Source organism: Platalea leucorodia, assembly GCF_965183815.1.
Source record: "Platalea leucorodia genome assembly, chromosome: 8".
Classification (NCBI taxonomy): domain Eukaryota; kingdom Metazoa; phylum Chordata; class Aves; order Pelecaniformes; family Threskiornithidae; genus Platalea; species Platalea leucorodia.
This window is the reverse complement of record NC_138830.1, coordinates 18,476,374-18,501,041: the sequence shown is the minus strand read 5'-3', so window position 1 is coordinate 18,501,041 and position 24,668 is coordinate 18,476,374. Positions and strand designations below refer to the sequence as shown.

General features: G+C 38.2%; 1 protein-coding gene across 13 annotated transcripts in view; it reads right to left on the bottom strand.

Moving 5' to 3' along the window:
* TRIP12 (thyroid hormone receptor interactor 12) overlaps positions 1–24,668 on the bottom strand; it is an 83,098-nt gene that overhangs the window by 23,084 nt on the left and 35,346 nt on the right. For 9 of the 13 annotated variants that reach the window (XM_082319932.1, XM_082319937.1, XM_082319931.1 and 6 more), the window contains 20 exons: positions 23,749–23,874; positions 21,971–22,770; positions 14,042–14,147; positions 12,605–12,741; positions 11,534–11,617; positions 10,069–10,164; positions 8,925–9,073; positions 8,560–8,595; positions 8,374–8,469; positions 7,872–7,964; positions 7,579–7,740; positions 5,838–5,906; positions 5,551–5,716; positions 4,688–4,805; positions 4,390–4,546; positions 3,918–4,071; positions 3,150–3,378; positions 2,222–2,340; positions 1,308–1,515; positions 56–156 (listed from right to left, as the gene is read on the bottom strand). In XM_082319932.1, the coding sequence (XP_082176058.1) occupies positions 56–156; positions 1,308–1,515; positions 2,222–2,340; positions 3,150–3,378; positions 3,918–4,071; positions 4,390–4,546; positions 4,688–4,805; positions 5,551–5,716; positions 5,838–5,906; positions 7,579–7,740; positions 7,872–7,964; positions 8,374–8,469; positions 8,560–8,595; positions 8,925–9,073; positions 10,069–10,164; positions 11,534–11,617; positions 12,605–12,741; positions 14,042–14,147; positions 21,971–22,770; positions 23,749–23,874 (3,206 nt within the window). Of the gene's footprint in view, positions 1–55; positions 157–1,307; positions 1,516–2,221; positions 2,341–3,149; positions 3,379–3,917; positions 4,072–4,389; positions 4,547–4,687; positions 4,806–5,550; positions 5,717–5,837; positions 5,907–7,578; positions 7,741–7,871; positions 7,965–8,373; positions 8,470–8,559; positions 8,596–8,924; positions 9,074–10,068; positions 10,165–11,533; positions 11,618–12,604; positions 12,742–14,041; positions 14,148–21,970; positions 22,771–23,748; positions 23,875–24,668 lie in introns of those variants that run through there. The other 4 variants (XM_082319933.1, XM_082319934.1, XM_082319943.1 and 1 more) reach the window with 3 other exon arrangements.

Sequence of the window (24,668 nt, the reverse complement as noted above, 5' to 3'; positions counted from 1 at the left end):
AGTTTGCTTTGAAATTTAAAAGGAGATAGAGTACCACATTTTAAGAATTATTTACCTTGATTGTCTACTTTGTCATCATCTCTTGGAGGAGAGTATTTTGGTCTCCTTGGCCCTCGTTTTGGCAGTCTTTTTCTCTTTAGAACATCACTCAGTCGTCTGTCCAAATTTAAAAATAAAGTAACATGTTTCCATCCACCATATTCATACGCATACCCATCCCTCAGTTTAAGATGCATCTGCCAGCTATTTCCTCAAGAATTAACAAAAGGTTCCATCCCACAACACGGAGGGCACAAGGGAAGAATGAGCTCTGGGAGAAGGGGCCTCAGTTCTGTTTTAATTGGAAGGACAAAGTGACTACTCCATCCAGAAAGAAGGGGTTTTGCTTGCTGTCACCTTTCAACTATGGGCAGCCAAATACAGCCAGAAGTGCCACTGAATAAAGGTTTCTCATAATTTTCATGTTTTTATTTGTGTAACCATCTGGTTCATGAATTTATTTGAATACACTTAAAAAGAAAAAAAAAAATCCACAAATCTCTACTGAATAAATACCAAAATACACTGGGTATTTGACCTGCCTCCCCTATTAAAGCCCAGAAAGCACTTTTTCAACAATTTATGGAGTTTCTACTCACCAAGCCCTACACTTCCCAAGTTCACATATTTCAATTCTGGTGTAAGGTGAGTTTCCTTATCATGCCAATACATTAAGACAAACATTTCACCTTTAAAATAAAGGCAAACTGTGTAACGCTAAAATAATTTATTCCTACAAGATACTAATTCTACAAGTGTTCAAAATGGTTGCATTGCAACAAAATAACTTAAGGATGACTTTTTTCCTCCAGTCTCCAGCAGAAAGGAACCATGCACCACAGCTATCATTTCTCTGAAAGAATCACTCTGTCCTCAACAGTTACATGAGACTACAGCTGTTGCTCTTGGCATTCTCCAGCCTCTCCTCAAACAGCATGGATTGTTTCTTATCATTACATTGTAACTACCAGGTCACTAGGTTGGAGGTTTTTTTGGGGTTTTTTTGTTTGCTTGTTTTTTAACATTTCATATAAAATGAATCAATACTACCCATTGATAGCTTCAACATCACTCCATTTTAGTTCTTTAGAGGAAAATATCACAGCTAAATGCAGATGATACTGTAGCAGGCCCATGTCAGTCAAGACTTTAAAAAAACAAAAAAACCCACCCAAACCCAACCAAAAACCCCCAACCAAACCACCACACAACACAACAAACCACAACAAAAAACCCACAGATTGTTCACAACAAAGTAGTGCACTTACCCCTGTGGGCTCAGATCCAAAGAATCCTCCCGGCTGTGTTGTAAGCTGGGAGAGCCCAAATCAGCAGCTGCATTACTGGCAGCAGTGGCTGTTCCAGTACTTATTGTTGTAGTGGTACCCAGCGTTCCTGATCCATTAGTGCATACTTTCGGTGGGCTTGTTAGCAAAGCCTCAGACTCTGCTAAGTTTTTCACTTGGTGCATCACCCCTTTGCAAAAGAATAAATCTTTATTTGGTGGGTTGGTTTGGTTGTGGACTGTTTTTTGGGAGGAGTTGTGGGGACAAAGGTGTTTGAAAAGGTAGAAGTCTTATTAGAACCTCTGTTTTGACCATGGCAGCATTGGCTCCCACACCCATCAATGCTAAGTTTTAAAAGCAGTTCAACCCTTTCTTGAAAAAGTTAACCTATGTAGTTTTTTTTAAAAAAAAAAAAAAAAAAAAGGAAAAAACCACAACCTCCCTACAACAGAACAACAGCAGCACAAACAGTAGCTAAAGAAATCCAAAAATCCCCAGTAGATTATAACAAAGAGTTCCTGCCAAAGATTCACCAGTTTTGTCCAATAAGATTACCCACATAATTTCAGCAAGCCATCTTCAGCCTAAACATAAGTTCACTAGTGTCTAGTAAGCCTGTACAAACTTGTTTCAGGTTCAGAAAACACAAGCTTGTGTCCCAGAGTCTTGGTCAGCTCCTCCCCAGTCATATGACGATAGCTTGCATGGATTTGCCTTTCTTATTCAGGAATAGTATTTTATTCAGGAACAGTATTAACTTTCTACAGCTTGGGGGGGGTGGGGTGGGGTGGGGTGGTGGAATGCGGGGTAAAGGATACAAATTCTTCACACATACATGCTTTTAAAATACTAAATAAGGAGGCTAAGAGGAAAAAAAAAAAGCAAGCAAGATTTACCTTCTCTTCTGAAGTAAACACTAAAAATGTCAGGTAACTTTTGCATTAAAATCTCTGCCATCTGTAGGGCTCCAACTACTATCTTAAGGTCTTGACTTGACAGCATGGAGGCAATATGACTAAAACAGATAATTTATTAGAATTAGGTTTGTTTTTCCATTTTATGTTGTTTTGGTTTTTGGTTGTTTTTGTTTTTGGTTTTTTTTTTTTTTTTGTCTGTTTGTTTGTTTTTTTAAAAAAAAAAAAAGTAAAATCAAGCCAGTTCATCTTGCATACATAGTACTGGAGACTGAAAGCAAACAAATTTCATTGTGCTTTTGTAAAATGTATAAATAAAAGGACTGAAAAAGTCCTCTTCCCACCTAAACCACTTTTACCAAATTTTAACATGTGGCATAAAGGAAAAGAGGGAGTTTTCTTCCTTTAAAGAACATGGTGTTGTGGAACTTTGTACTGCCTTTGAAAAACTAGTCAGTTTATTTTCTAATTGCATCCTTTTACATAGATCTCTAACTTTATGCTATGTCCATGTAGGAGAGGTTTCATGAATAGAACTTATCAGTTGAATGCTATGTGAGTCCGTTATTGTTCACATTGTATTACCTCAAAAGTCATCTTGCCCTCAGAAGAGTTTATAGGCAAGTTTTAGAAATCAGGAAAACAGTAAGTGGTAATATGAGACATTACTAGTACGCACAGCCATATAGGCAATCTAAGTTTCTAATAAGAACGCCTGGAGTTGGCACCTACTGCGAAATCTAAGACGCAAAAAATTCCCGAAGAGCTGCCAGCCTCAGCTTTTGGAAAATAAATACATAAGAATTTAAAAGTACCATTTTCCCTTGAAAAAGACAATTCAAAAAAAGCAATCACAAGTTTGATTTGTGAGCTCAAAATTAGTTTCATTCACAACGGTTAATGAACCCACCTTGAAACAGCATGGTTTTTCAGTACATCCTTCAGAAGTTCAGCATCAGCAAAATAAATTATCCTAAGAATTGCTCTAAGGCACTTGTGTCTAACAGCAGGTCCAGCTGAAGAACTATATACTTCATAAAGAACACCAAACAATGTTTTGATAAAGGATTTTGCCAGTTCTGGGTCCTCTTTCATTAGTTGTGCTCGAGCATCATCCTTCTTCAATTCTGAATGTCCACCTGTGAAAAATTGTACAACAAATCACTGCACAGTTCTTTGCATCTCTGCTCTGATGATTATTTTTTTTAAAGCTGAATTAGTTTAGCTCTTGAATTGAAAAGATATAATTTAAGAACCAGAAGTCAAACTGATGGCAAGAATATAGGTACAAATCCTCCTCTCTTTCAAGGAGTCAAATCTTTTTTCTTCAGTTTTCTTATATACTTCTGTACAATAGTAAGAAGTCCTCACACAGTCTTCGTTAAATAGAAGAGCTGTATGAACAAAACTGTTTCAGAAAATCCCAAGCCAGGAACACCCCCAGCTACCCCCAATTTAATGCATTTTCAGGTCCCAGGAAGAGAGCTTACATGTTAAAAAGAATACATTTCAACAATTTGAGTTTTGTTGTAAAGCTGTCTTCATTCATGTAAATCAGAATAGTTTAATGTTCCACAGAAACCACAAGAAATATATGAGCTAAGTAGTAGACCGCTGTATAACCTAGCACAAGTTAGTCATAGCTAGAGATACTGGGTGTCCATTAAGTTGTACTCACTAGTGTTTGTGTTGGCTAAAGGGTTTGGTTTTCGCTGAATGGCACGCGCTGTTCCAGTATCCTCATTTATTTGCTGCATAGAGTTAAAATCAATAGTATAGACACGCCCAAGTGTAGACAGGCTTATCTCATCCTCACCAACCTGATGAGCTGCCTAAAAACAAGGAAGAGTTTAAAAAGTTAAGAAATCCCTAACAAATGGGAAGCTATATGAAAGGTGATGAGAGGGGCAACACAGTAGGAAAAACAATGACTGACAAATACAATAAGAACAGTGATTAAGCAGTCCACCCATTACTGAATACCAAAATAGCGCAATATTACAGCAGGAGGTTTGAGGAAACTCATGTGTTTCTTACTCAAAGAACAAGGCTGATATTTTTAAAACCATAAAGAAAGCACGCCCTATACAACCGCACGCGTATTTAAAAAAAAAAAAAAACATCACAACACAAAGGCATGGAATTGCTACCTCTATTATTCGACTATCAATCCTGTTATAGGGATGCCAGAGACCCCTGTCATCTCGCCATTGCCATATTGCACCATCTGTATTTTGCGCATTTCCTTTCTTTAGCATAGTATCAACAGCAAAGATTCCCTCTTTTGGCAGGCAAGGCATCAGTTCACTGTAAAGAAGATTAAAACAGTATTTTACTAGAAGCATACAATAAAGTCCATCTAAGCTGAAAACTGCTTGCGTTCATTTTAGAGAAGTTACAGATTTTAACATACCAACCAGACTCAAAACCTAGGGCTGCATAACTTACCAGATCAGAGAAGTAAGCTCATAAAGTTCTTGAGGACTTCGCGGAACAAGGTCAATTTGTTCTTGACAACTCCCATTTGAGGCTCCACAAAGAAGGAAGTGAAGCGTTTCTGCAATATCTATAAAAATTATTATTTATGAGATTGCCTGTATCAGAATATGGACTTCATTTTGTGTTAGACACTACGCAGAAGAGATAGTCACTGACCTAAGCAAACAGACAGTAGACAATAAGACAAAAGCCATCTCTTCAAACATTGTAAGTGTGTTTGTTCTCAGGTCTGGGGTTTGGGGTTTTTTTTGTTGTTGTTTTGATTTTTTTTTGTTTGTTTGTTTTAAGGGACATCTGGGGGGAAATACCACTCAATATACAGGGCGCAGAAGAAAACACGGGAACGTATAGGGCAGTTGAAGTGGCAAGTCAAAATTTATGAGACGAAAAGAAAACAAGTGAGAACTACAACAGCTACACAGCAGTTACTTTTCTTAATGTTTCCCCTTAGAAAAATCCCTTAAATCACATATTGCTCCCACCTGGTAAGGACTACAAAAATAATTATTCAACTTGTGTTGAAATGAGAGTAACTTGTCTAGTTTTGAGTTTGTGTTAGCTGCACAAGCACTCCAGTGACAACAGCTAGAGACAGCAAAGGGAAGAAAGAACCCTCAGGGAAAACAAAAAACCAAAAAACAAAAAACAACTTTCAACAAGATTAACTAAACTTTGTATCCCACAGGAATCATAGTAGAAGAGAGAAAAACAGGAGAACACAATATTTGTATAATCAAGTGCACAGAGTTCAATATTGACTGTAGGCATTAACTTAAATAGGTCGCCCAGAATATGAAAGAGCAAGAACTCACTTTGCTTCATAAGTTGGACTGCAAGTGTAGGACAATTGGAGCACATTAAGGAAAACATGCGCACCACCATGATGAACATTCCTGAGCTCAGGATAGGAGGTGTCACTACCAGGAGTTGCTGGATATTTGTTAACAAGTCCTTGGAAGCAACCTGCTGGAGCAAGTTCTTCAGGAGGGAACAGCAAAATTAAAAACGTTAGTCTGACTTTGAAAGGTAAGCCCTTAGGAGAAACTGAGGGAGGGAAGAAACAAACAAAAATCCATGCCCAAAAAAACTATATCCTTACCTCCTCATGCTGGAAGTTGTCCACTAGCCGTGCAAAACAGAGACAAGTGCTTTCAACAGACTTTTTGTCCTATTATTAAAAAAGTTAAGCATTTGTTTCAATTAAAATATTTTAACCTGCACTAGATTATCCTGTCATTTTGAGGCATTCATAAAATTTCTCCAAAAAGGCCAGTCAAATCACATTTTACAGAATATTACAGTGCTGAATTTTAAAATCATTGATACAATCTAAACTGACCTCCTGATATGGCATATTCCCTGGGAAACACCTCACACTTGCAACATAAATACCTTTAGGGACCTTTAGAGATGAATAAATGGGTCTGTAATATCCTTTTTGGATTCTACAAGGAGGAGACAAAAGGGAAGAGAGCTACAAAGCCAAAGCAATAGGAGATATAGACAATAAGCAGGAGTGAAGGCTATTGTTCTACAAACTACACAAAGCCTGATTTTTATATCAGGCAGTGCAGCCAGGACAGCAACTCCAAAGACATCAATAGAGCAAAGATTGCTCTAAAAATAGCTCTAGTTAAAAGTTCATTGAAACACTCAAAAAAGTTCATCTGAACATAATAAAACACTTTTAATGTAAGCGTGGTTGAACACTGGAATAGGTTGCCCAGAGAGGCTAAGTCTCCATCCTTGGATTTAAAAAAACAAACAAACAAAAAAGCAAACAAACCTAGACATGGTCCTAGGCAATCTGCTCTAGTTGACTTTGCTTAAGCAGGGGGTTAGGACTAGATAATTGAGAGGTCCCTTCCAACCTCAACTATTCTGTTAAGAGCTAACTCAAGATTATTTTTTTGGTTTTGGCCAGAAAAATTCCACTTAAAAATTTCTTGAAATCTTACTTTTGTGGGCTGTAGCTTCTCTTCAGAGAGCAGGAGTCAGTACTTGTCCCTACTACTGCTGAGAATGGTGCTTCCTGTTTCCCAAGCACCATCTAAAGCTGACATTTGACTTCTGTGAAGCTGCCTCAAAGATTCAAGTAGTCTCTCAGCAAGAACGTGTTGGCAAAATTAAGAATAGCACAAGAATATACAAAAACATTACCTGGAAGCTTCCATTTAGTTGCATTTGTTAAGGAACAAAATAATTTCTCCTTTTTCACCTTTTTAACAGGGATCTGCCAACCAAGCAGTATGTTCAAATCTCTTTTGGTGCAACAGTCATTGTGAGTGCTCACTTATGAGCATAGCAGCGTTGCAGGACAGGCAGATCTTAGGAGCCCCATGATTTAGGATTCATCACTTCAAACTATTGTGCAAGAGTAGGAACTTTCCTTTTAAAAAGCTGTAAGCCCTCCCAAAACGTCAAATCAGAAAAAAAACCACAAAAATTGAAACTGAAGCTTTTCTAAGTTTGAAGTGGGAGGGAACCTTGCAACTCATTTGTTAAGAAAAAAAGAACAGTAATGCTACTGCATTTCCTCTTACTGATGGGTAAGAAGTAAGGACTACAAACCCACTATTATTCATGCTCTAAGTTAAAGTACCTTATTTATCTCATTTTACAAAATTAATAGGGGTGTCATGAATCCCTACAGCACGTTTACAAAAAACAGAAGGTCCATATGGGTGTTAAGAGTATCAAACTTGACAGCATAGGAACTTTAAGGCAATTATCACATTGCAAAGGCAAATAATATACAGTAAAGAACTTGATATCTGGAGGCAACTTGATACTACTTTCAGGTCAAAGTCAAAATTTTCCATTTCATAATAGCTTCTTACCTGATGGGTTAACCTTTGTGTAAGCAGTGGCAAAGAGTCTGCCACAAAGTGAAACTCATCAGGTGTTATACTCTGGCAGCAGTTGGCAGCAATAGCTAGTGCATTCCTCTGTGCATTTATACTGAAGAATTCCAGATACAGCAAACAGTCTGCCAACCCACCCTATAATAAAACAAACATTTTCACTCTCAGTACTGCTAAAGTCACAAAAACTTGTTTTCTTATTTCATCTTCACAGAAGATCACCAAGATGTAAAACCAGTAGAGGTAAAAGTGCTTTCTTTTTTACTTACTGCCTGCAGAATAGCTTTACTGTGCCTGCGTGATAACATCTCCAGGGCTGTAAGCGCCTGCTCTGCCACATCAATGCACTGAATAACTTGCAGCTACAAGAAAACAAGAAAGCTTGTAGATTAATTTCTAAACCAGTTTGTAAAAATAATAACTTCTTTAACACTTGGACAGTTAACCTGTACTAAGACACATATACTAATGCACTGCTAGCTGTAATCAAGCTAGCAAATTTAAGGCTAGAGCAGCTATATAGCTACTCCAAGAGTTACCAGTTTGCATAATTACGCAGTACCTTTGCAACACCAATCAGAGAAAAAGTTCTCAGTAAATCAGATAGTGCTTTTCAGTAAGGGTGTGAACAAAGAGTAAACCTGTTTTAAAAAAAGCTTCTCATGCATTATGTATTATCTTGTAAGCTATAAAAAGAAGCCATTGTCTTAATGGTATATCCTAAAGTTAAAACAAAAGATAAAATCCCCTCAGATTTTGATTTCATTTTACCTTTTCCAAGAAGACAGGAATTGCATCTACCACTACAGCAGATGATCTGGGAAGTGCTTCCATCATATATGTTAAGGCCCGGCATGCATGGTTCATCTAGTAAATACATTAGATACTTTGTTTTAAGTTCAGGTGATACATTTTTCTATTTAAAAAAAAGTTTCATAAACATTACAAGTCACTTACAATGTCAAAGTTGTGCTCCATCTGCAGCAGTGTTATCTGTTTTTTAAAAAAAAGTATTGTTAGTTTAGCAAAAAGTATATAGATATCAACATAAATAAAGGGCACAAGTCACTATCGTAGCTTTTGACTCAGGACTTTAAATTCTGGTAAAAGCTTCAAAAGAGACACTACCTATTAAAGCTATTAAAGAATTAATTGGACTATCAACATTTAGCAAAACATGCCCTCAAAACTAAATAATCACAGATAAATACACATACATATATAATTAAGAATATATAATATAAATTAAGAATATTTTATTTAAGCAAGATATTGAGTGAAATATCATATCCTCCAATAGCAATACGAGATTTAATCTTTACCAAAGCTGGTACAACACTCTTGACTGGAAATCCTCCTAATGTTTCTTCATTTCCCATGACCAACAGCTGGCACATCTCAATCACTGCCTGTAGTTGCTGACTTTCATCAGTGGCTTGGAGACCTTGTAAAAGCTGTTGGGCTTTAGAACCTAGATATCCAGGAAAAAAGATTAGGAAAGAAGATATGAGAAGACATAAGTGCTCAAGGGAACTGTTATGCTATACTTCTGCCAAAGTGGAAGACCAGAGATATTTTGTTTTCCTCTGTATTTGTAGTTTCACTTCCTTTCCCTGTCATAAAAAGGGGGGAATAGGAAAGGGAGGTAAAATCTTACTCTTGGCTGTCTTTACAGTGCAAACTGGTCAGCACAGGGAGTCCACCACACTGCTCACCATAGCCATCTTGCCAACCTAGAGCAGGTGCCAGAACCCATACTGCTCCACCTTTTTAAAGCAAAGGACTTTTCAACACACCCCCTAGATAATACAGCACATGGAGTATCCATGAGACCCCATCCTCTTCTTGGCAGGCAGTGTAACAGGCTGCCTTTGGCTCTCACGGGAAGCCAAACAGTCTTGGACTGGAAGGTACATATCTTAACCAGCTCCATAATGCAGACATGGTGGAACAAGACTAAGGACCCATGTTCTCACTGACACACTGCCTGAAGGAAATGATTTCCGTCCGAAACCTAAGACACTTTTGAAACTATAAACAGCATACCTTAGAACTGACATCTACTAATAGTTTTAAAGCTAGCTTAAGCACTTGTTTAAAGCTAGCAAAAAACCCAAGCGGGTTGGAGAGGTCTTTTGTTAAGCAGCCCATCATGCAAAAGAAAAAGATAAGGAAGGGGTGAAAAGGCAAGAACCCTCCCTTCCCCACCTAGAAGGGAACATTAAAATGCCCCAAAAAAGAAAAGAAAAGAAATATGGCTAAAGCAAATTTCTCCTCCTTATAGGAAGGCAAGCAAATTAATATTGTTGACCAGTGGTCTATTACTATCATGACATACAAATCTCCAACATGTAAAATATTATATTAAATTATGAAACCAATACAAATATTAGAATTTACTAGTGGCTGAATTCTACTAGTCTGGAAGTGGAAAGAATTAAGTCAAATTAGACAAACTTTGCTTACTAGCTCCACTTCCAATTGTCCTGTGGAAGAGCTGCGACATCCGAGGACCAAGAGGGCCAAACAGGTGAGGAGGAAGACCCCTAGCCTCTAATAGAGCTAAAAGCAAACAGAGGATAACAGCCATTGTCAAAAGCTTCTACATATTTTTAAAAGCTTAAATTCCAACGACACTATAATTTAAGACTACTAGAATTTTGATACTTTAAGAAAGAAGAGCTAGGATTAGATGACTGCAGCTACTTCAATTTCCAAAAACACCAAAAAGATAACCTTTAGGGAACAAATAACTCATTTTCATATGCATCAGAGCATTGAGGCCCTTTAAAAAGTCACCCACTGAGTTTCCAGAGTTATATATTTCACAGAAGAAATCTCATCTACTAAATTGTTTTAAGTCTAGATCTAGAATAGCACATATACCAGACTAATTTCAAATCTGAACTCAAACTACATAAAATAGGTTAAGCTTATCTTCACATTTTCAGGAACTGAGCAGCATTAATAATCTGAAAAAAATGGTTCACAGCTTTATTTGTTGATGAGCAGGAGAGGGAAGAACTCTACTGGATACTAGGGGTTTTTTGGTTTTGTTTTTGAACACTTTTCAGTAGCCTTACTTAAGCTAGGTTATGTGGGTGATTCTGATTTTTATTGCAGCAAGCATGACTACTGCTGATCAATACAATAATGATTAATAGTAGAAACCAATTTAGCTCAATATTCCTAATGCACACCTATGCTTACTGAGGACTATAAGCAAGTGAACTGGTAGTGACACAGCACTCATTTCCACATTAAATATGCAGATTAACCAAAACCTGTCATTTGCAAGGGAGATCATGGTCTCAGAACTCCTTGCAATGTAGTGGCAGAATCATTAAAACAGTTGCAGAACATGCAAACTGAATTTCTACCTGTCTGTACTCTCAGGTTTTGAGACCTGAATCCTTTAGCACAAGCAGAAAAGCAAGCATTTTAAGAACATTTAGATTTTGTTTGGTCAAAGCTTACAGCAACATGGGTATCAATGACAAGCACAAAAAAAAAAAAAGTTATCCAGAAGTAAGCAGAGTAACAGCAGGCCTAACCTGGCCTGTCAACTGAAAACATTCTTGCAAAGACTTATTTTCATATTTGAGCTTACACATTTAAGAGGACTGAGTTGTCAATTCTCTCCCCCTACTTTCTCCTGAAAAATTATCAATAGTAGTGTATTATATGCCATGTAAATGAGTAAGGACGCTATGCCACCCCCTCCAGACATTACTTTCAAATTTTTCCATCTTTAGTGAACTAAAGTTTGTAACTCCATAGTTCAGAATTACAGTAAGCAAAGCAACACATTCGCAGACAGAGAAACAAAATACAGCCTTCCCACTACATATATACAGAATTTGGGTAGGTATGGCTATTTATAGGCTGCAAACAAAAAAAATAAATGGTAGATTAATAACAACTTTTATACCTTGTAGTCTTCCCATCTCAGAATCATCTGACTCACTTTCTCCAGAGGTTGTCATACCTACAGCCCCAGCAACAGAACTAGAAGCTAAAGAAATAAAATAGCAATTAATGCAAGTTAAAGTGCCTTTAAAGCTACAAAATTTGCATCAGTTCCACCATCAGGAAAAGCGTCCACCATCAGAAGAGTGCTCTGCATTTAACATTGCCACCATTATACTTCTGTACGATTGTCATTTTAAATAGACCAGTCTACAGTCTAATACTTTCCAAAAGCTGAAGAGAGAGGCTCTATCAACATAAGATAATGAAAAAGAAAAAAAAAAGCTCATCAGCAAATTACCTTTCAGACAGATTTACCTGCATCCTTAGAAAATTATGCTTTTCTTAATTGAGTGTTATGCTGCACTTAGTTTCCGTTAATTTTGACTTTTTGTACTGACGTAGCTAGCTTTAAAGCAGAGAACATTTGAAATTTTCTACAATCCAGCATAATTGCTGGAAAGCTCCTTTGAACTCACTACTGATTAGGACCAGATGATAAAATGATAAAATTAAGTACTATTTAATAGGACTGTGCAAGTAAGAATATTTAATTTGGTTACAAATTTCTCCAGTACAGACACGCTTGCCATTTCAACAGAAGACTTGTAGAATATTTATGAGTAGTTACAAAAGAGCTTTTACAGGTAAATGCATGCCTTCTGTATTCTGAACAGTTTGGTGTCTCTTCGGTTGGCAGTACAGTAATTTATGTAGCACCAGCTGAAGTTACATTTTCAAAAAAAAAAAAAAAAAAAAAGGTAGATGCCTGGAAACTAAAGTCTACTTTATTGGACATAGTTTGGAGACTACAAAAAAAAGCATAATGGAAACATGTACCAGATATCCAAGAGATCAGATTCAAAAATAAGGGTCCCTCTCACTCAAAAACCTTCCAGAATTATTTACCAGCTGTACCAGCTTAAATAATAAAATTTCTCCCCAGAACTTAACCCATTTAATTACTTCTAAATACAAAGAAGTTTATATCAGCAACTATACTAAAAGTGTTGCAGTTGGAATTTCTTCTGACCTGCAGCTCCCTGGGGAGCCTCATCTGTACGCGCAGCTGAAGAGTTAACTCCATCCTGGTTGTTGTCAGGATCAGCCATCTTCTCCTGTCGGCGAGCTTCAGCTGCTCCTCTTTTGCCCAGGCCAGAGCCTCGCCGACTAAAGATTCAAAAAACAAAGTTTCAGACCTTACGAACTAAGACAAGAGATGTATTAATGTGAGACTACTCAAAACCACGCAACATTTACATAGATCACTACCACAAAGTTGCACAAACTAACAGATTTGCATAAGAATCAGTCTTCACAAAATTATCCAACTCTTCTCTACCCTCCTTGCCGCACACCACTGTGGTGGTGTTTTTATACTAATGCATTACAGCTAGGTCCTGACATTACCCTTCAAGACAAGACAGTTTACTAAAATGTAATTATCAAAATGAGCAAGATTAAAGTGACTGTTAGTTACAAATCACGTACACATTTGAGAAGTTCGATGACAGTAACTATCTTTAAAGGAAGTTCTGAACTACTGAAAGCACAAAGAGAACTCTGATTTTTCAACTTGGTTTTCAGTGCCAGAACAAGTTTGAGGGCACGAGCCTTTTTAAATTTGCTTTTTTTAAACACTGCTGTCATCATCACTACAACTATATATGCCTACAAAGTAAACAGTCAAATTCAAATGCACACTTGACAACAGAATCAGACTTCAGAAGCTTTTTTTTATGGCATGGAAGAGGGAAAAGAAGTGGTGCTGGAACGACTAAGTGTAGTTTAGGTGCAAGAAAAAAAAAAATAAAGCTTGTTAAGGCTTCATAAGTCGAGCTTCAGAATATATGCAACTACAAAAATTGTTTGCATCACAGGACATTTACTCTCCCCTCCCATTTAATGTACCAGCTGTTTAAAATTATTGTTTCAGGACTAATTTTTCCCTGCATCAGAAGGTGTATTATTTTCCCCTGCATCAGAAGGTATATTAAGTACTTCAATATTTGTAGTATTGTTCAGATGCAGCTGCTGACAAGCTGAGTCAGCTCAACAATGTACACTATTAAAACAGACCCGTGTGTGGTACCATGAAGGCCTTTATTTTTCAAAATAGTAATTATTCTATCATTCATGACAGACAGTAGTTTAGCATTCTCTCTCTTAGTGTTTAGTATCTTCTTAAACAACACCTCCCTAAGGAAAGGATTACTTAAATTTGTAACATTGGCTTTTGATATTTCTGTTCCTCCGCCTCTACAGCTGAGGGACTTATTGAAGGTCTGACGGTGACAAATTCTATGCGCTATCCATGACACTGGTGTACAGAGCAACCCAGCAGGCCCAAAAAGCTACAGCTACTTCTACAATAGCAAAGCGAAAGATAGACAAGGCCAGTTTTCATGCATGAAAATGACATTAACATCAACCCACTGCAGTAATCATGTTTCATTATCTTAAGTTTTACCTGGTGCTAGCACAGGAGCCCGTGGTCTTTTGCCGTGTGCTCCGCCGCAAACTGGGGAGCTCAGCAGGTGGTGATTCACTGCGCTTCTTCGTAGATTTTCTTAGACCTATGTAATACGTAAAGAATTGAGAGTAAATCAGTCTTTAAATACACAGCAGTTCTACAAAGAAATGAAACTTCTGTGTACAGGAAATTTCTATGTAGAAGAACAGCTTCTACATAGGAACCATAATAAGCCCACATCAGCCTTTAGTTACCTCACACTAGATTGCTATACAAGTAAAAGAAAGGTTCAGATATTTACTTTTACTCGTTATTTTGAGTTAAGTAATACTAAACTCCCAGTTGTTACCTAGATACCTTTTCCTAACCTACACACTACAGTTATAGAAGAGCTTGTAAGTCTTTCTCATGCTAAGCAGATATCACATAATGGGATACACATTTATTATTTCCACATGTTGATGTTCAAAACACTTATAAAAAAGAAGATGCTTTGGCTTTAGATGAATAGAGAAAAGAAAATTACATGGCAGGGGAGGTCAGTGGTGGTTGCATCTGTTTTCCCCCACCTCTGAGTAATCTGTGCAGCATAAACTTAATCATCTTCACTAGCTGAATCATAATTTTTAGTCAGTTTTTTTCACATTAGTATGGCTTAAGAATAACTGCCTTAAATCAAAACCATGCTCCCCTCCAGAAGTCAAGCACTGCCAGCGCTGAGATCTGTCATAAGTATTATTTGTGTTCCTATTTCAACTACATCCCTTCAACCCCTACCACTGTCATAAAGTCTTCCTTGAGGCAAATAACCAAGCATATCTTCACAGCTGTGGAAAAGGAGTTCTCAAGTTTTTAATTTAGAAGTATTTGCACTGTTGAAGACTGACCCAACTGATATTAATTTGCTCTAGGTTATGAAGCCATTGTTCTGATGACATATCCCACTGCACAACCAGGTAAATCTTAAAGACACAAAAAACCCATGCAATACCACATTCTCAGATAACGAGCAAGCTTACTATCAGGCTGAAATATCCCATAACAGCTTCCAAACTAGAAGGCTGATAATTAAAATGTCAAATATTAAAAAACCTTATCAGGCCAGCTTTACATTTCAGCCCCCCCCCCCCCCCCCCCCCCGCCTCTACAATAATAAAATAAAAGAGAACCCCATAACATTCAATTCAGACATACTAATACTAGAACACGTGTAGTTTTGAAAAGATGAGAAAGTTAGGTCACTGCTCCCTCCTCTGGCAACAAAGCAGAAATAAAACTTATTTAAAATGTGCAATGTTTTTGAGCATAGTACCTATCAAACCGGCTCCTGTCTATTTCCTTAATCCTAAAACATTCCAGGAATGCTGAGTTGTGGTACTGAGGGATGAAAGGATAACTATGCAGCTTCTGACTAGATAGTTAATGGAAAAGGGGAAGTGATCTGAAAAGCTATTGACTTGGTCAATAGTCTGTCCTTTCAAACACTGTATTTGACCCAGGAACACAATGCTGTGTGCAGTTAAGTTCAATGCAGATGAAGGTTAACCTGATATTCGTGTATTTACCACACACCTGGCTTACTGACTCAAGAAATGTGGCAACCTTAAGAAAACAACAAGGTTCTGTATTTAACAGCCACCAAGCACTGAACTGAACTGAAGCAGGCCAGCCACCTGAATTTTCAGATGGTCTGTACATATAGAACAAAATATGTAAATTTTTCAAATATTCAAAAAAGCCATGGCGTGTTTACTACATATGCTTTCAAAGCAAAAATTTAAGTTGAAGTTGCTACAACAGAAATACACGATGACTCCTATTTACATACAGTAAGACACTCACAGGGGAAGGGGAGGGGGGAGGAAGAGTGTGTTATAAAGTAGAGATACAAGACAAAACCAGTTTGAAACAGTTGCAGCAGGATCCCATGCCATAGCTATCTAAGCTTCTCAAGTACTAGAAGGGCACAGATACAGCAGAGCTTCTTCACTATGAGGGTGGTGAGGCACTGGAACAGGTTGCCCAGAGACATCGTGGATGCCCCATCCCTGGAAGTGTTGAAGGCCAGGTTGGATGGGGCTTTTTGCAACCTGGTCTAATGGAAGGTGTCCCTGCCCATGGCAGGGGGGGTGGAACCAGATGATCTTCAAGGTCCCTTCCAACTCAAATCATTCTATGATTCTGTGAAAACTCCCCTCATAGCTGGTTATATTTTACAATTCTATTGTAAATGCATGCATTTTCTAAACGCATGCTTTAACTGGCACTAGGTATAGCACTGTATTACTCCACAGATAAAATGTGTTTACTACTCTGAGTTCATATTACATATAGGTACCAAGTAGCCTGCCTTTCCATATAACAGTATGGTGAAATTCTAAGTGAGATGTACTTTTGCTTTACATTTAGAAGAATAAGGTATTCACTCTGTTACAGTATAGTTCACTGGAAAAACATACAAATACATTTTAATTCTTTATCTCAGCACACCACTTACTACTTCAAATCTGTGGGTACTAATTTTCAAGTAGTCAGACCTAAATATTAAGTAACTCCGTATCAGCTTAGTAATAGGCTATCAATGAGACACCACACACCCACTATAATTGAAGTACGATTGACTTAAATTGTATGAAAGAGGGATTTCTGCTAAGGGCAAAGGTTTCACAAAACAGCAGAGCTAGCTTAACAGGTTACTGTTGTTTAACAGTATGGTACGCTCACTCACGTCTTATTGTCCCCAAACCAATCCCAAGATGCACAAAGTGCACACCTGATACACTTTCTTGTTCCATTAGTATTCTGCCAGTTTGGTGAGTTAAGCTTGCTTAACACAGGTCAGATGAGCACAGACACCATGAAGTGGTAGGGCAATGAAGCTGTGAAATGAGTTGTCCTTTTCTGCAAGGGGCATTAAATTAGCTGAGCCATCTCTTTAAACTGAATTACCTCAGTAAGAGGGTTTTAGAGAATGTAGAGTTACCTAGTTACCACTTGGTGGATGAGCTGCAGAATATATCACAGCCTGAGCACCCGCAAGAGTCGAGCTCATTTTCTCCTGCCGCTCAGGAAGAATGTTCTACTTGTCAGATCTTTTTGCATGTTCCTCTTTTCCCAAGTTTTTATTTCTCTACCTCTGATGTATTTACCAGGGCACGTGTGAGCTTCCACCTCCCTCTATTAATTTCAAAGGCTAAAAATGCAGTGACTTGTTCCCTTCCTGCTGTTCAATGCCACTCTCTGCCCTTAAAGTTTGTTGTTCAAGGCGGCTTCTTAAGTCAATCTTACCACCTGGATCTTTTGCAAATCCTTTGAGTCTTCCCAATACCATAAGCTCAGGACTGCTAATTTCTTCAGCATAGGACTGAACCTTCTTGCTTTCACTTGCATTGTCATCAAAATTTTATCTCCCCCTTAACACACTGCCAGCTCAGCCTCCCGACTGAGAGTTAGTCCTGTATCTATAGGAGTTGCAGCAGGCTAACAGCCCCAAGCCTTCACTGGTACATGGGGCACCACCAGTATTCAGAGAGATGGGATTAGAGATGCCCTGTGACTGCCTGATGAAGGAAAGCACCAGTCATACTGCCATAGACAGACAGCAAGGGCTTTCAGAGGAATTAGTTTCATGTTCATCTCCGGAAGTTGTTTATTCAGCACTATTTCTGTAATATACAGAGCTATCATCAAGAGATCTGTTTCAAAGAGCTAGTAAAAGTTATGAACAGAGATGGACTTTCAATAAACTAAAAGAAAATTAGGTTTAAGCAGTTCACATTCGGCAACTGCAAAACCTTAATTCTGAAGTTTACATCTGAAAGCAGAGGCATAGGTTTCCTTATGGCAAACAGATATATTGCTTATGCTCTGACATCATCCTATTTGCATGCCAAATACTCATGTTAATGACTCTGAAGGAGAATAGACCCAAACAGGCTAAACCTGAAACAGCACAGCCTAACAGAAATCAAACAAAAAAAAAAATCTTGAGAACATCTTCACATTTAAGTGTGTTTACTGGTCAGCATTTTTTTTTAAAGGCTTTTTTTGTTGCGTGAAGGAAACAAGTTCTGAATGCAGCTGTAGCTGCATTCATTTATTTTGACTCTGAGTGTATTACCCAAGCCAAAACAAAGTTAGTCAAACTTTCACAGTCCATAACCTGGAAAGCCCTTTATTTGCAGTAGAAAGATAATCAGTAGAGATTTACTTGTTAGGACTGGAAGTTTAGGCTTCACATTGGCTCCTGTGTTGGGCCACTCTCCTCCTCACACAATAAAGACAGGGTAAAAATAGCTGTGGCAGGGGAAGGCAAGGCAACCTCCGTCATTCTAATACTCCTCCATTCCCCTCCCTCAGTACCAACCCAGGCATCCCCAGCTCTTGATTATAGCCCCACACAGCCCATCACTGCAATTAAACCAAGCATCTCCAAGCTAGTCATCTTATTTCCTCAATCGCAAGTCCACAACTGTAAGGCTCGAACGACCATCATGCAGACAGCACTGTCACCCACAATCCCAAATAAACTAATTCAGAGCTATTTTCAGTTTCTTTTCTCCCTCACCTCTGCCAAATCTCTTTAAGTCAGGAGTTATACACCATTCAAGCTCCATGCTCCCCTTCACGTGGCTTTTTGTTAACCCAATAACCTCTCCAGCCCCCAAATTTTGAATTATTAGGTAGAGGCTTCTCAGTCAGCGACAGCCACCCTAAGTTACCCTGCTCTCAGCACTGTCCCAGCCATCATTGCCAGCTTCTTTCTACTTAAGGGCCACAAGACACTACACAAAGGGCAGTAGAGATTTCCCCAATAATGGAGACATAATTAAGCTTGGTTTTATATTGTTACGTAATCACTCAGATGACTCAATTTGCAACATTTAAAAAGCCCCTACAAAACGTAGGGCTTGAAAAGGATGTGAAGAGAGTCAAATGAAGAGAGCAAAACAAGAAACTTGCCTTTTTTCTTCCCCCATGTCAAGACATATGTAGCTACAAAAACCGAGGTGAAAAACTTTATTCTAGCCTGGTTTTATTCTTCCAGCTAATTCTATAGCTGTTATTCAGTGATGTCACTGCTTAGTTACTCAGACTGCTGTGTAGCTGAAGAGTCTGAAAGTCACCTTGGCTGCATTTAACACTTATTAATTATCCAGTGAGGACTGGACAAGAAACCTCAGGGTATTCCCCTCCAATATATGAAAAGCTTCTGCAAAGATGACAACCATGTCTCTCCTCATTCTTCTCTTCAGTAGAGTAAGCCAGCTCAGCTCTTCCAGTTTTTCCTTCAAAGATCACAACTACTAATAATTCTTCTTGTACCTCTTGAACTGCAATACCCAGAAGTGAACAGCATTGCATTTATACAGACATGACTGACCACGTTAGCCAGAATAACTTCCCCTCTCCTCCCACTTTTCTTCCTAGAACCACTCCCCCGCCATCATTTTTCCTGAAGTTTTTGCAGCTCCTCAGAGTTATGTTTGCGTCTTTGTTTTTTGTTTATCTCCCACTAATTCCATAAGCCCTATTTCAAACTTCTTCAAATATCTGTTTCATATTATACCCCTATACAAGCCTACTGAGCTTCCACTTTCTACACAGGACTACTATGACTTCTAAGGACATGTTTCTAGGCAGAGGGGTGTACACCTCAACAATTTAATCTAGATCACTGTTTGCCTTACTGCTTTAGAAAGCTTTAGGGGTGTTAATGTTTGTGTGAAAAATCACCTATTTCTGTTCCCTTATCCTCTACTAGCTTGCTACAGAAAATAAATTCGAACTCACCTATTCTTCCTTAAAAACCTACCCTGGAGGTTTATTTTCTTAATATTTTCTTGACACTTCTCAGCATTATCCAAATGCGTATTTTGTTAAAATATTTCAAATTTGTCCCAATATTTTCAAGTTAGTGAAGCTGTATAACAGTCAAGTTATTTTCTCTCTTTTTAAAAAAGGGCTGAGCTAATAATAGTTACTATTGATTCCAAGATCACTTCAAACTGTTGTCAGAGCTCTACTGCACTATTTGAAAGGCTGAGGCTATTTGAAAATATCATAAAGTTTACCACTTTTCTTCTATACTAGGTTGATTTCTTACTCTTAGTGATATTCAGTGTAATCACTTATCCTGATCAATGACAGTCAATATAATAACTTTTGGAATAAAGTTTTGCTGTAATCTATAGTAAAATAAAGAGGCATTAGACATTTTAGACCTCCTAATATCACCTGTTAGTACTTTCCCCCCCCCTCAAACTGGGATGCCATCTAGAGAAAGTAACTTTAACCTCTATTGAGTCTAGAAACGTCTCTCACCATGCTTTGTGCCCCTTACCAGTGACTTTTTATACATACACATACATACCTACAGTCCATGCCAACTTGGTTTTGTGACATATACTTGAATGTCTTTGTTCAACTTAAGTTTATCCTTTTGCAAAAGATGACTTCCAGGTCAGGGAAGAGCTAAAGCTAGTCAGGCTGGCTTTCTCAGTACATTCTTTGTGGAGACAGTTTAGACTCATTCTCAATGCTGTTTTTCAAGCCACTCAACACCCCCACCCCTTACATTGTGCTATCCCACCCTTCCCCTTCTCACTCCTTGCTGAAGTTTTGTAACTTGTCACATAAATTACTCTCTGCCTTCACCTTCTCATTGTTCACTTGCTGGAGGTGAATTCTTTCTCCTCCCTGTTGCTTTTCTTCATTGCTAAAAAGTTGCCTGTAACATGGACAGACTTAGCTAAGAACTTGTGGGTCAGTCCCATTCTTGCCCAGTTCCTACCCACTCCCCCCTCACTCCAGCCTGTGCAAATTCAGAGTTTTTACTCTGGAATTCATCACCCAGTAAGTCTTGAACCATGGAGCAGGTAGATAAAACCTTGCTGTAAATAAAGTAACTCCTCTCCCCTTCCCCAATGCCATTCTTCCTCAATTAGGTTAGATCATTCCAGAATCAATACTCCAGTCATGCAAGTTATCCAAAACAAGCCTGTTAGGTCAATTAAATCTATTTTGATTATACAGGAAGACATCCAGTTGCTCTTGTTTATTTCACATACTTCCTGCATTAGCATTACCTATAGACATGTCCTAGATGGGACAGGCTACTTGTGATCAGGAAAGGAACAACAGTGAGCAAGCTTAGGAATCCAACTTCTTAAAATCAAATTTTAGAGAATACATGCTAGAAGTAAATCATACAGCACACAAAGGCAGCATAATGCATTTCAAAAAAAATTTGTTCAAAGCAACAGAGCTACAAGCATATCTGCACACTAGCAAGCAGGTGCTCTGCTTGGAGACAGCCTGTATCTCTTACTGACAATGTCCAAGAACAGTACCTACTATTCAAATTCAGCACCAAAGAGAGGACATATTTTATAGGAACAATTTGAAAGATAAAGCAACTAACGTCCCAGGCACTAGGTACACCAGGTTTAAAAGACTGCTGTTTTTAAAGTAACATCAGAGATTCTCACAGTAAGGAAAAACTAGGAAAGTGGGCTTGAAACAAGAAACCACATATTATCTACTTGTTTCCCAGCATTTATCATGCCCACTTTGGGAGACAAAGCTTAAGAAAATAGAAAAAAAAAATCTGGCAGGAGGTATACAATCAAGAGAGTTTTATAACGTGTATGTCCCCATCACAACATCCAACTACTTTGCATGTATTTTATTTTTAAAATTGACTTGCAAGACAGAGAACCAACTTATAGAACACTGACTGTACTTAAATAATTTGCTTTAGCTGTAAATAACTTCAGTCACAGCTTTACTTAAAGCTCAGCAGAACACACTAAAAGTTAATTTCTCTAAAAAGATCCCAAGAAGCCTGCAAACAATAGAAGCATTTGTTTATGAGACTTGATTTTAAAACACACATGCTTATTCTTCCACAAAAGAACAACTTACTTGCTAGCTTAGCCTGTAGTCCTGAAGGTCCAGGTTTTGATGACTCTGACTTGGAAGAGCCTGGTAGAGACAGTTTTGTTTTAGGGAGACTGACTTTGGGGCTGAATCGAGCAGCCCAGTCAAACTTTGAAGAGCCACCTGTTTTACTCGGTTCTTTGTCCCTGCTACTCCTTCTTGGACTGGGGCTGGATGCAGAACGGGAACGTCTAGCCTTATTCTGGTCCTTTCCCTGTTTCACTCTGGCACCCTGAGGAACACTAGAAGAAGCAGAAGCAACAGCAGAAGAGGAGGAGGATGTGGAAGCTGAAGAAGAAGAATCAGTGATGGTGCTACACCCAGCTTTGGCTGAGGTCACCGATTTTGAAGCCAGCTTGGAGAGTTTTGCTGACTTCTCTTCAGCGCCAGTTGATTCAACTGCTGAACCACTCTTTATACAAGACAGATTCTCTGTCCTTTTCCTTTTCTGACTTCGGGAGCTACCAGCAGCTCCACCCTTTCTGGTGTGAGCCTTGCTTGTTGATGGCAATTGTGTAGACTTCGGCTGTTCTTGGTTTAAGTATCTTCTCTTAGATTTAGTATGTGGCTTGTTAGTTTCCGAGGAAGTTTCAGTGTGTTGAAGTGCTTTGGGTTTTTTAGCAGAGCTAGGAGAATTGGTCCTCCTGTAATCTGGACTAGCACTGCGTTTAACTCCTCGAGAATTGTCTTTCTTAGGCACTTGCCCCGTTTTTTGCTTTTCTGAAGTATTGACTCTCTCTGGATCTTCTTGTTGTGGTATTAAAACAGCAGATGAACTACAGCCTCTGTAGAAGTAAGCGGGAACAGCATTAGTGTTGAACTCAAGAAACCGCTCAGTTGCAACAGTTTTGCAAGATAAATGTCAGCATTCTCTAATAATAAAGGAAACCGCAGGTAAGAAACACTGTTGATTATTAAGAAGAAAAAAAAACCCAAACACATGCTTGTATGAGGACAGTCATATTGCAAATCTTTGCTAGCATGAAAACAAAATAAATTGCTAAACAAAAGCACAGTACACTGCTTCTTTTAAAGAGGAAGACATGAGGCAACTTGGATAGATTTTACTATGTGATTTTTTTTTTAATAGATATATCAAACTGATTAAAATGAAAAAAAAAAAAAATTCAAGCCATGAAGCTATTATCTGAATGTTTGAGAATATAAGTTCCACAAGAGAGTAAGGAGTGTTCAGTAATGCATAACTAGTCATAACTGGATTCTAGTTTAAGGAAGGCTCTTGATGAAAGGATAGCTTCTCATCAATCTTGAAACTGAGGTAACGAATCACACAGAAAAATGGCAAAATTCTCTTCTGCTGTATCCACACTGCAACAGTTTTCTATCATGTAGAAGTATATGAAGAGCAGACAAAGCATGACCGAGATGATTATCCTGAACACAGGCATACTTTAGACCGTTACATGTTTCAATTAATATTGGACATTGCTCAGAACTCCTTGGGCAATCTTCCCCCAACATGAAGCAGGAAAAGGGGAGAAAGATTTTGCAAGTATTCCAGGACTAGTTATGCAGAAATCATTTCCTCCCCATCACTGATGGAATGCTCTTAGTTGGTGAATTAAAAAACCAAAACACAAACAGAATGTGAAACAAAAATATATCCGCTAAATGCAATACCTAGATTAGTTGAAATCTATTAGTCATACATTTTATAAGAACTCTGTATAACTAGATATATTATACACAGTTGTGAAGCGCAGATTAACACTGGTTAACATATGAGTATGAAGCACAGTTACCTTTTAGAAAAGTGTCCCTTGGACTGCTCAGAAGTAGTATTAGACTGCACTTTGGGTGTCTTTGAAATAGATTTTCTACTCTCAGGAGGGCTATGTGCCTTATGTTTTGCCTGCCCTAAATGTGACCTGTCAGCAGAAAGTCAAAACAGAAAGCTATCAGGATTCCAAGATACAGATACAAACCTGTAGGTGGAATTATTATTTATTTTTGGACCATTTTAAAATGTTAGTTTACAGCTTCAAACCTTTCCATATCAACCCCTAACATTAAAGCAGTATTTCAAAAGAATCACCTGGTGCAGTTACAAATCACTACCAGTGTAACTGTGTTGTAAAGCACACAATTATTTAGTCATTTTAAACAAAACTTCTTCTCATGCTTGAGCTGTGCAGTTAAATTCAAATTTTTCTGGCGTGCAAGATTACTGAATTATTCACTTAAGCATTAAGCTAGCACAGTAAGGCACAAGACTAGAGCACCTGTCAAAGACCTCTTCTCAGAAATAGATACATACTCATCAACCTCAAGATTCCATGCATTAAAGACTTTATCCAGTTACAAGTGTTTACAAGTTTGTCTCTTTGCTCTTCAGTTTAAGAAAATCAAATACTCAGAATGGGAATGCAACCAGTTCCACTCAGTAGGAAAACTCAACCCTGCCAGTTATTTTTCTGGCTGCAGATCCACCAGTTCAAAGGCTTGAGAGCTGTCTGGTAAGAGGTGAAGTAAGAGGAATGAAGAAATGCATGCTACCGATGAAGGCAGTCAGATGAGACAGGAAACCTGTGATGTCAAAGAAAGGAATGAGTTTCACATAGATAAGCTAAAAGAGGTCTTCCAAGCACCTTTCAGCTGCATGCAGAAAATCGTTTATTGTATGAGCCCTGACTGAAGGACAAAGGTTATGCTATACCATAGA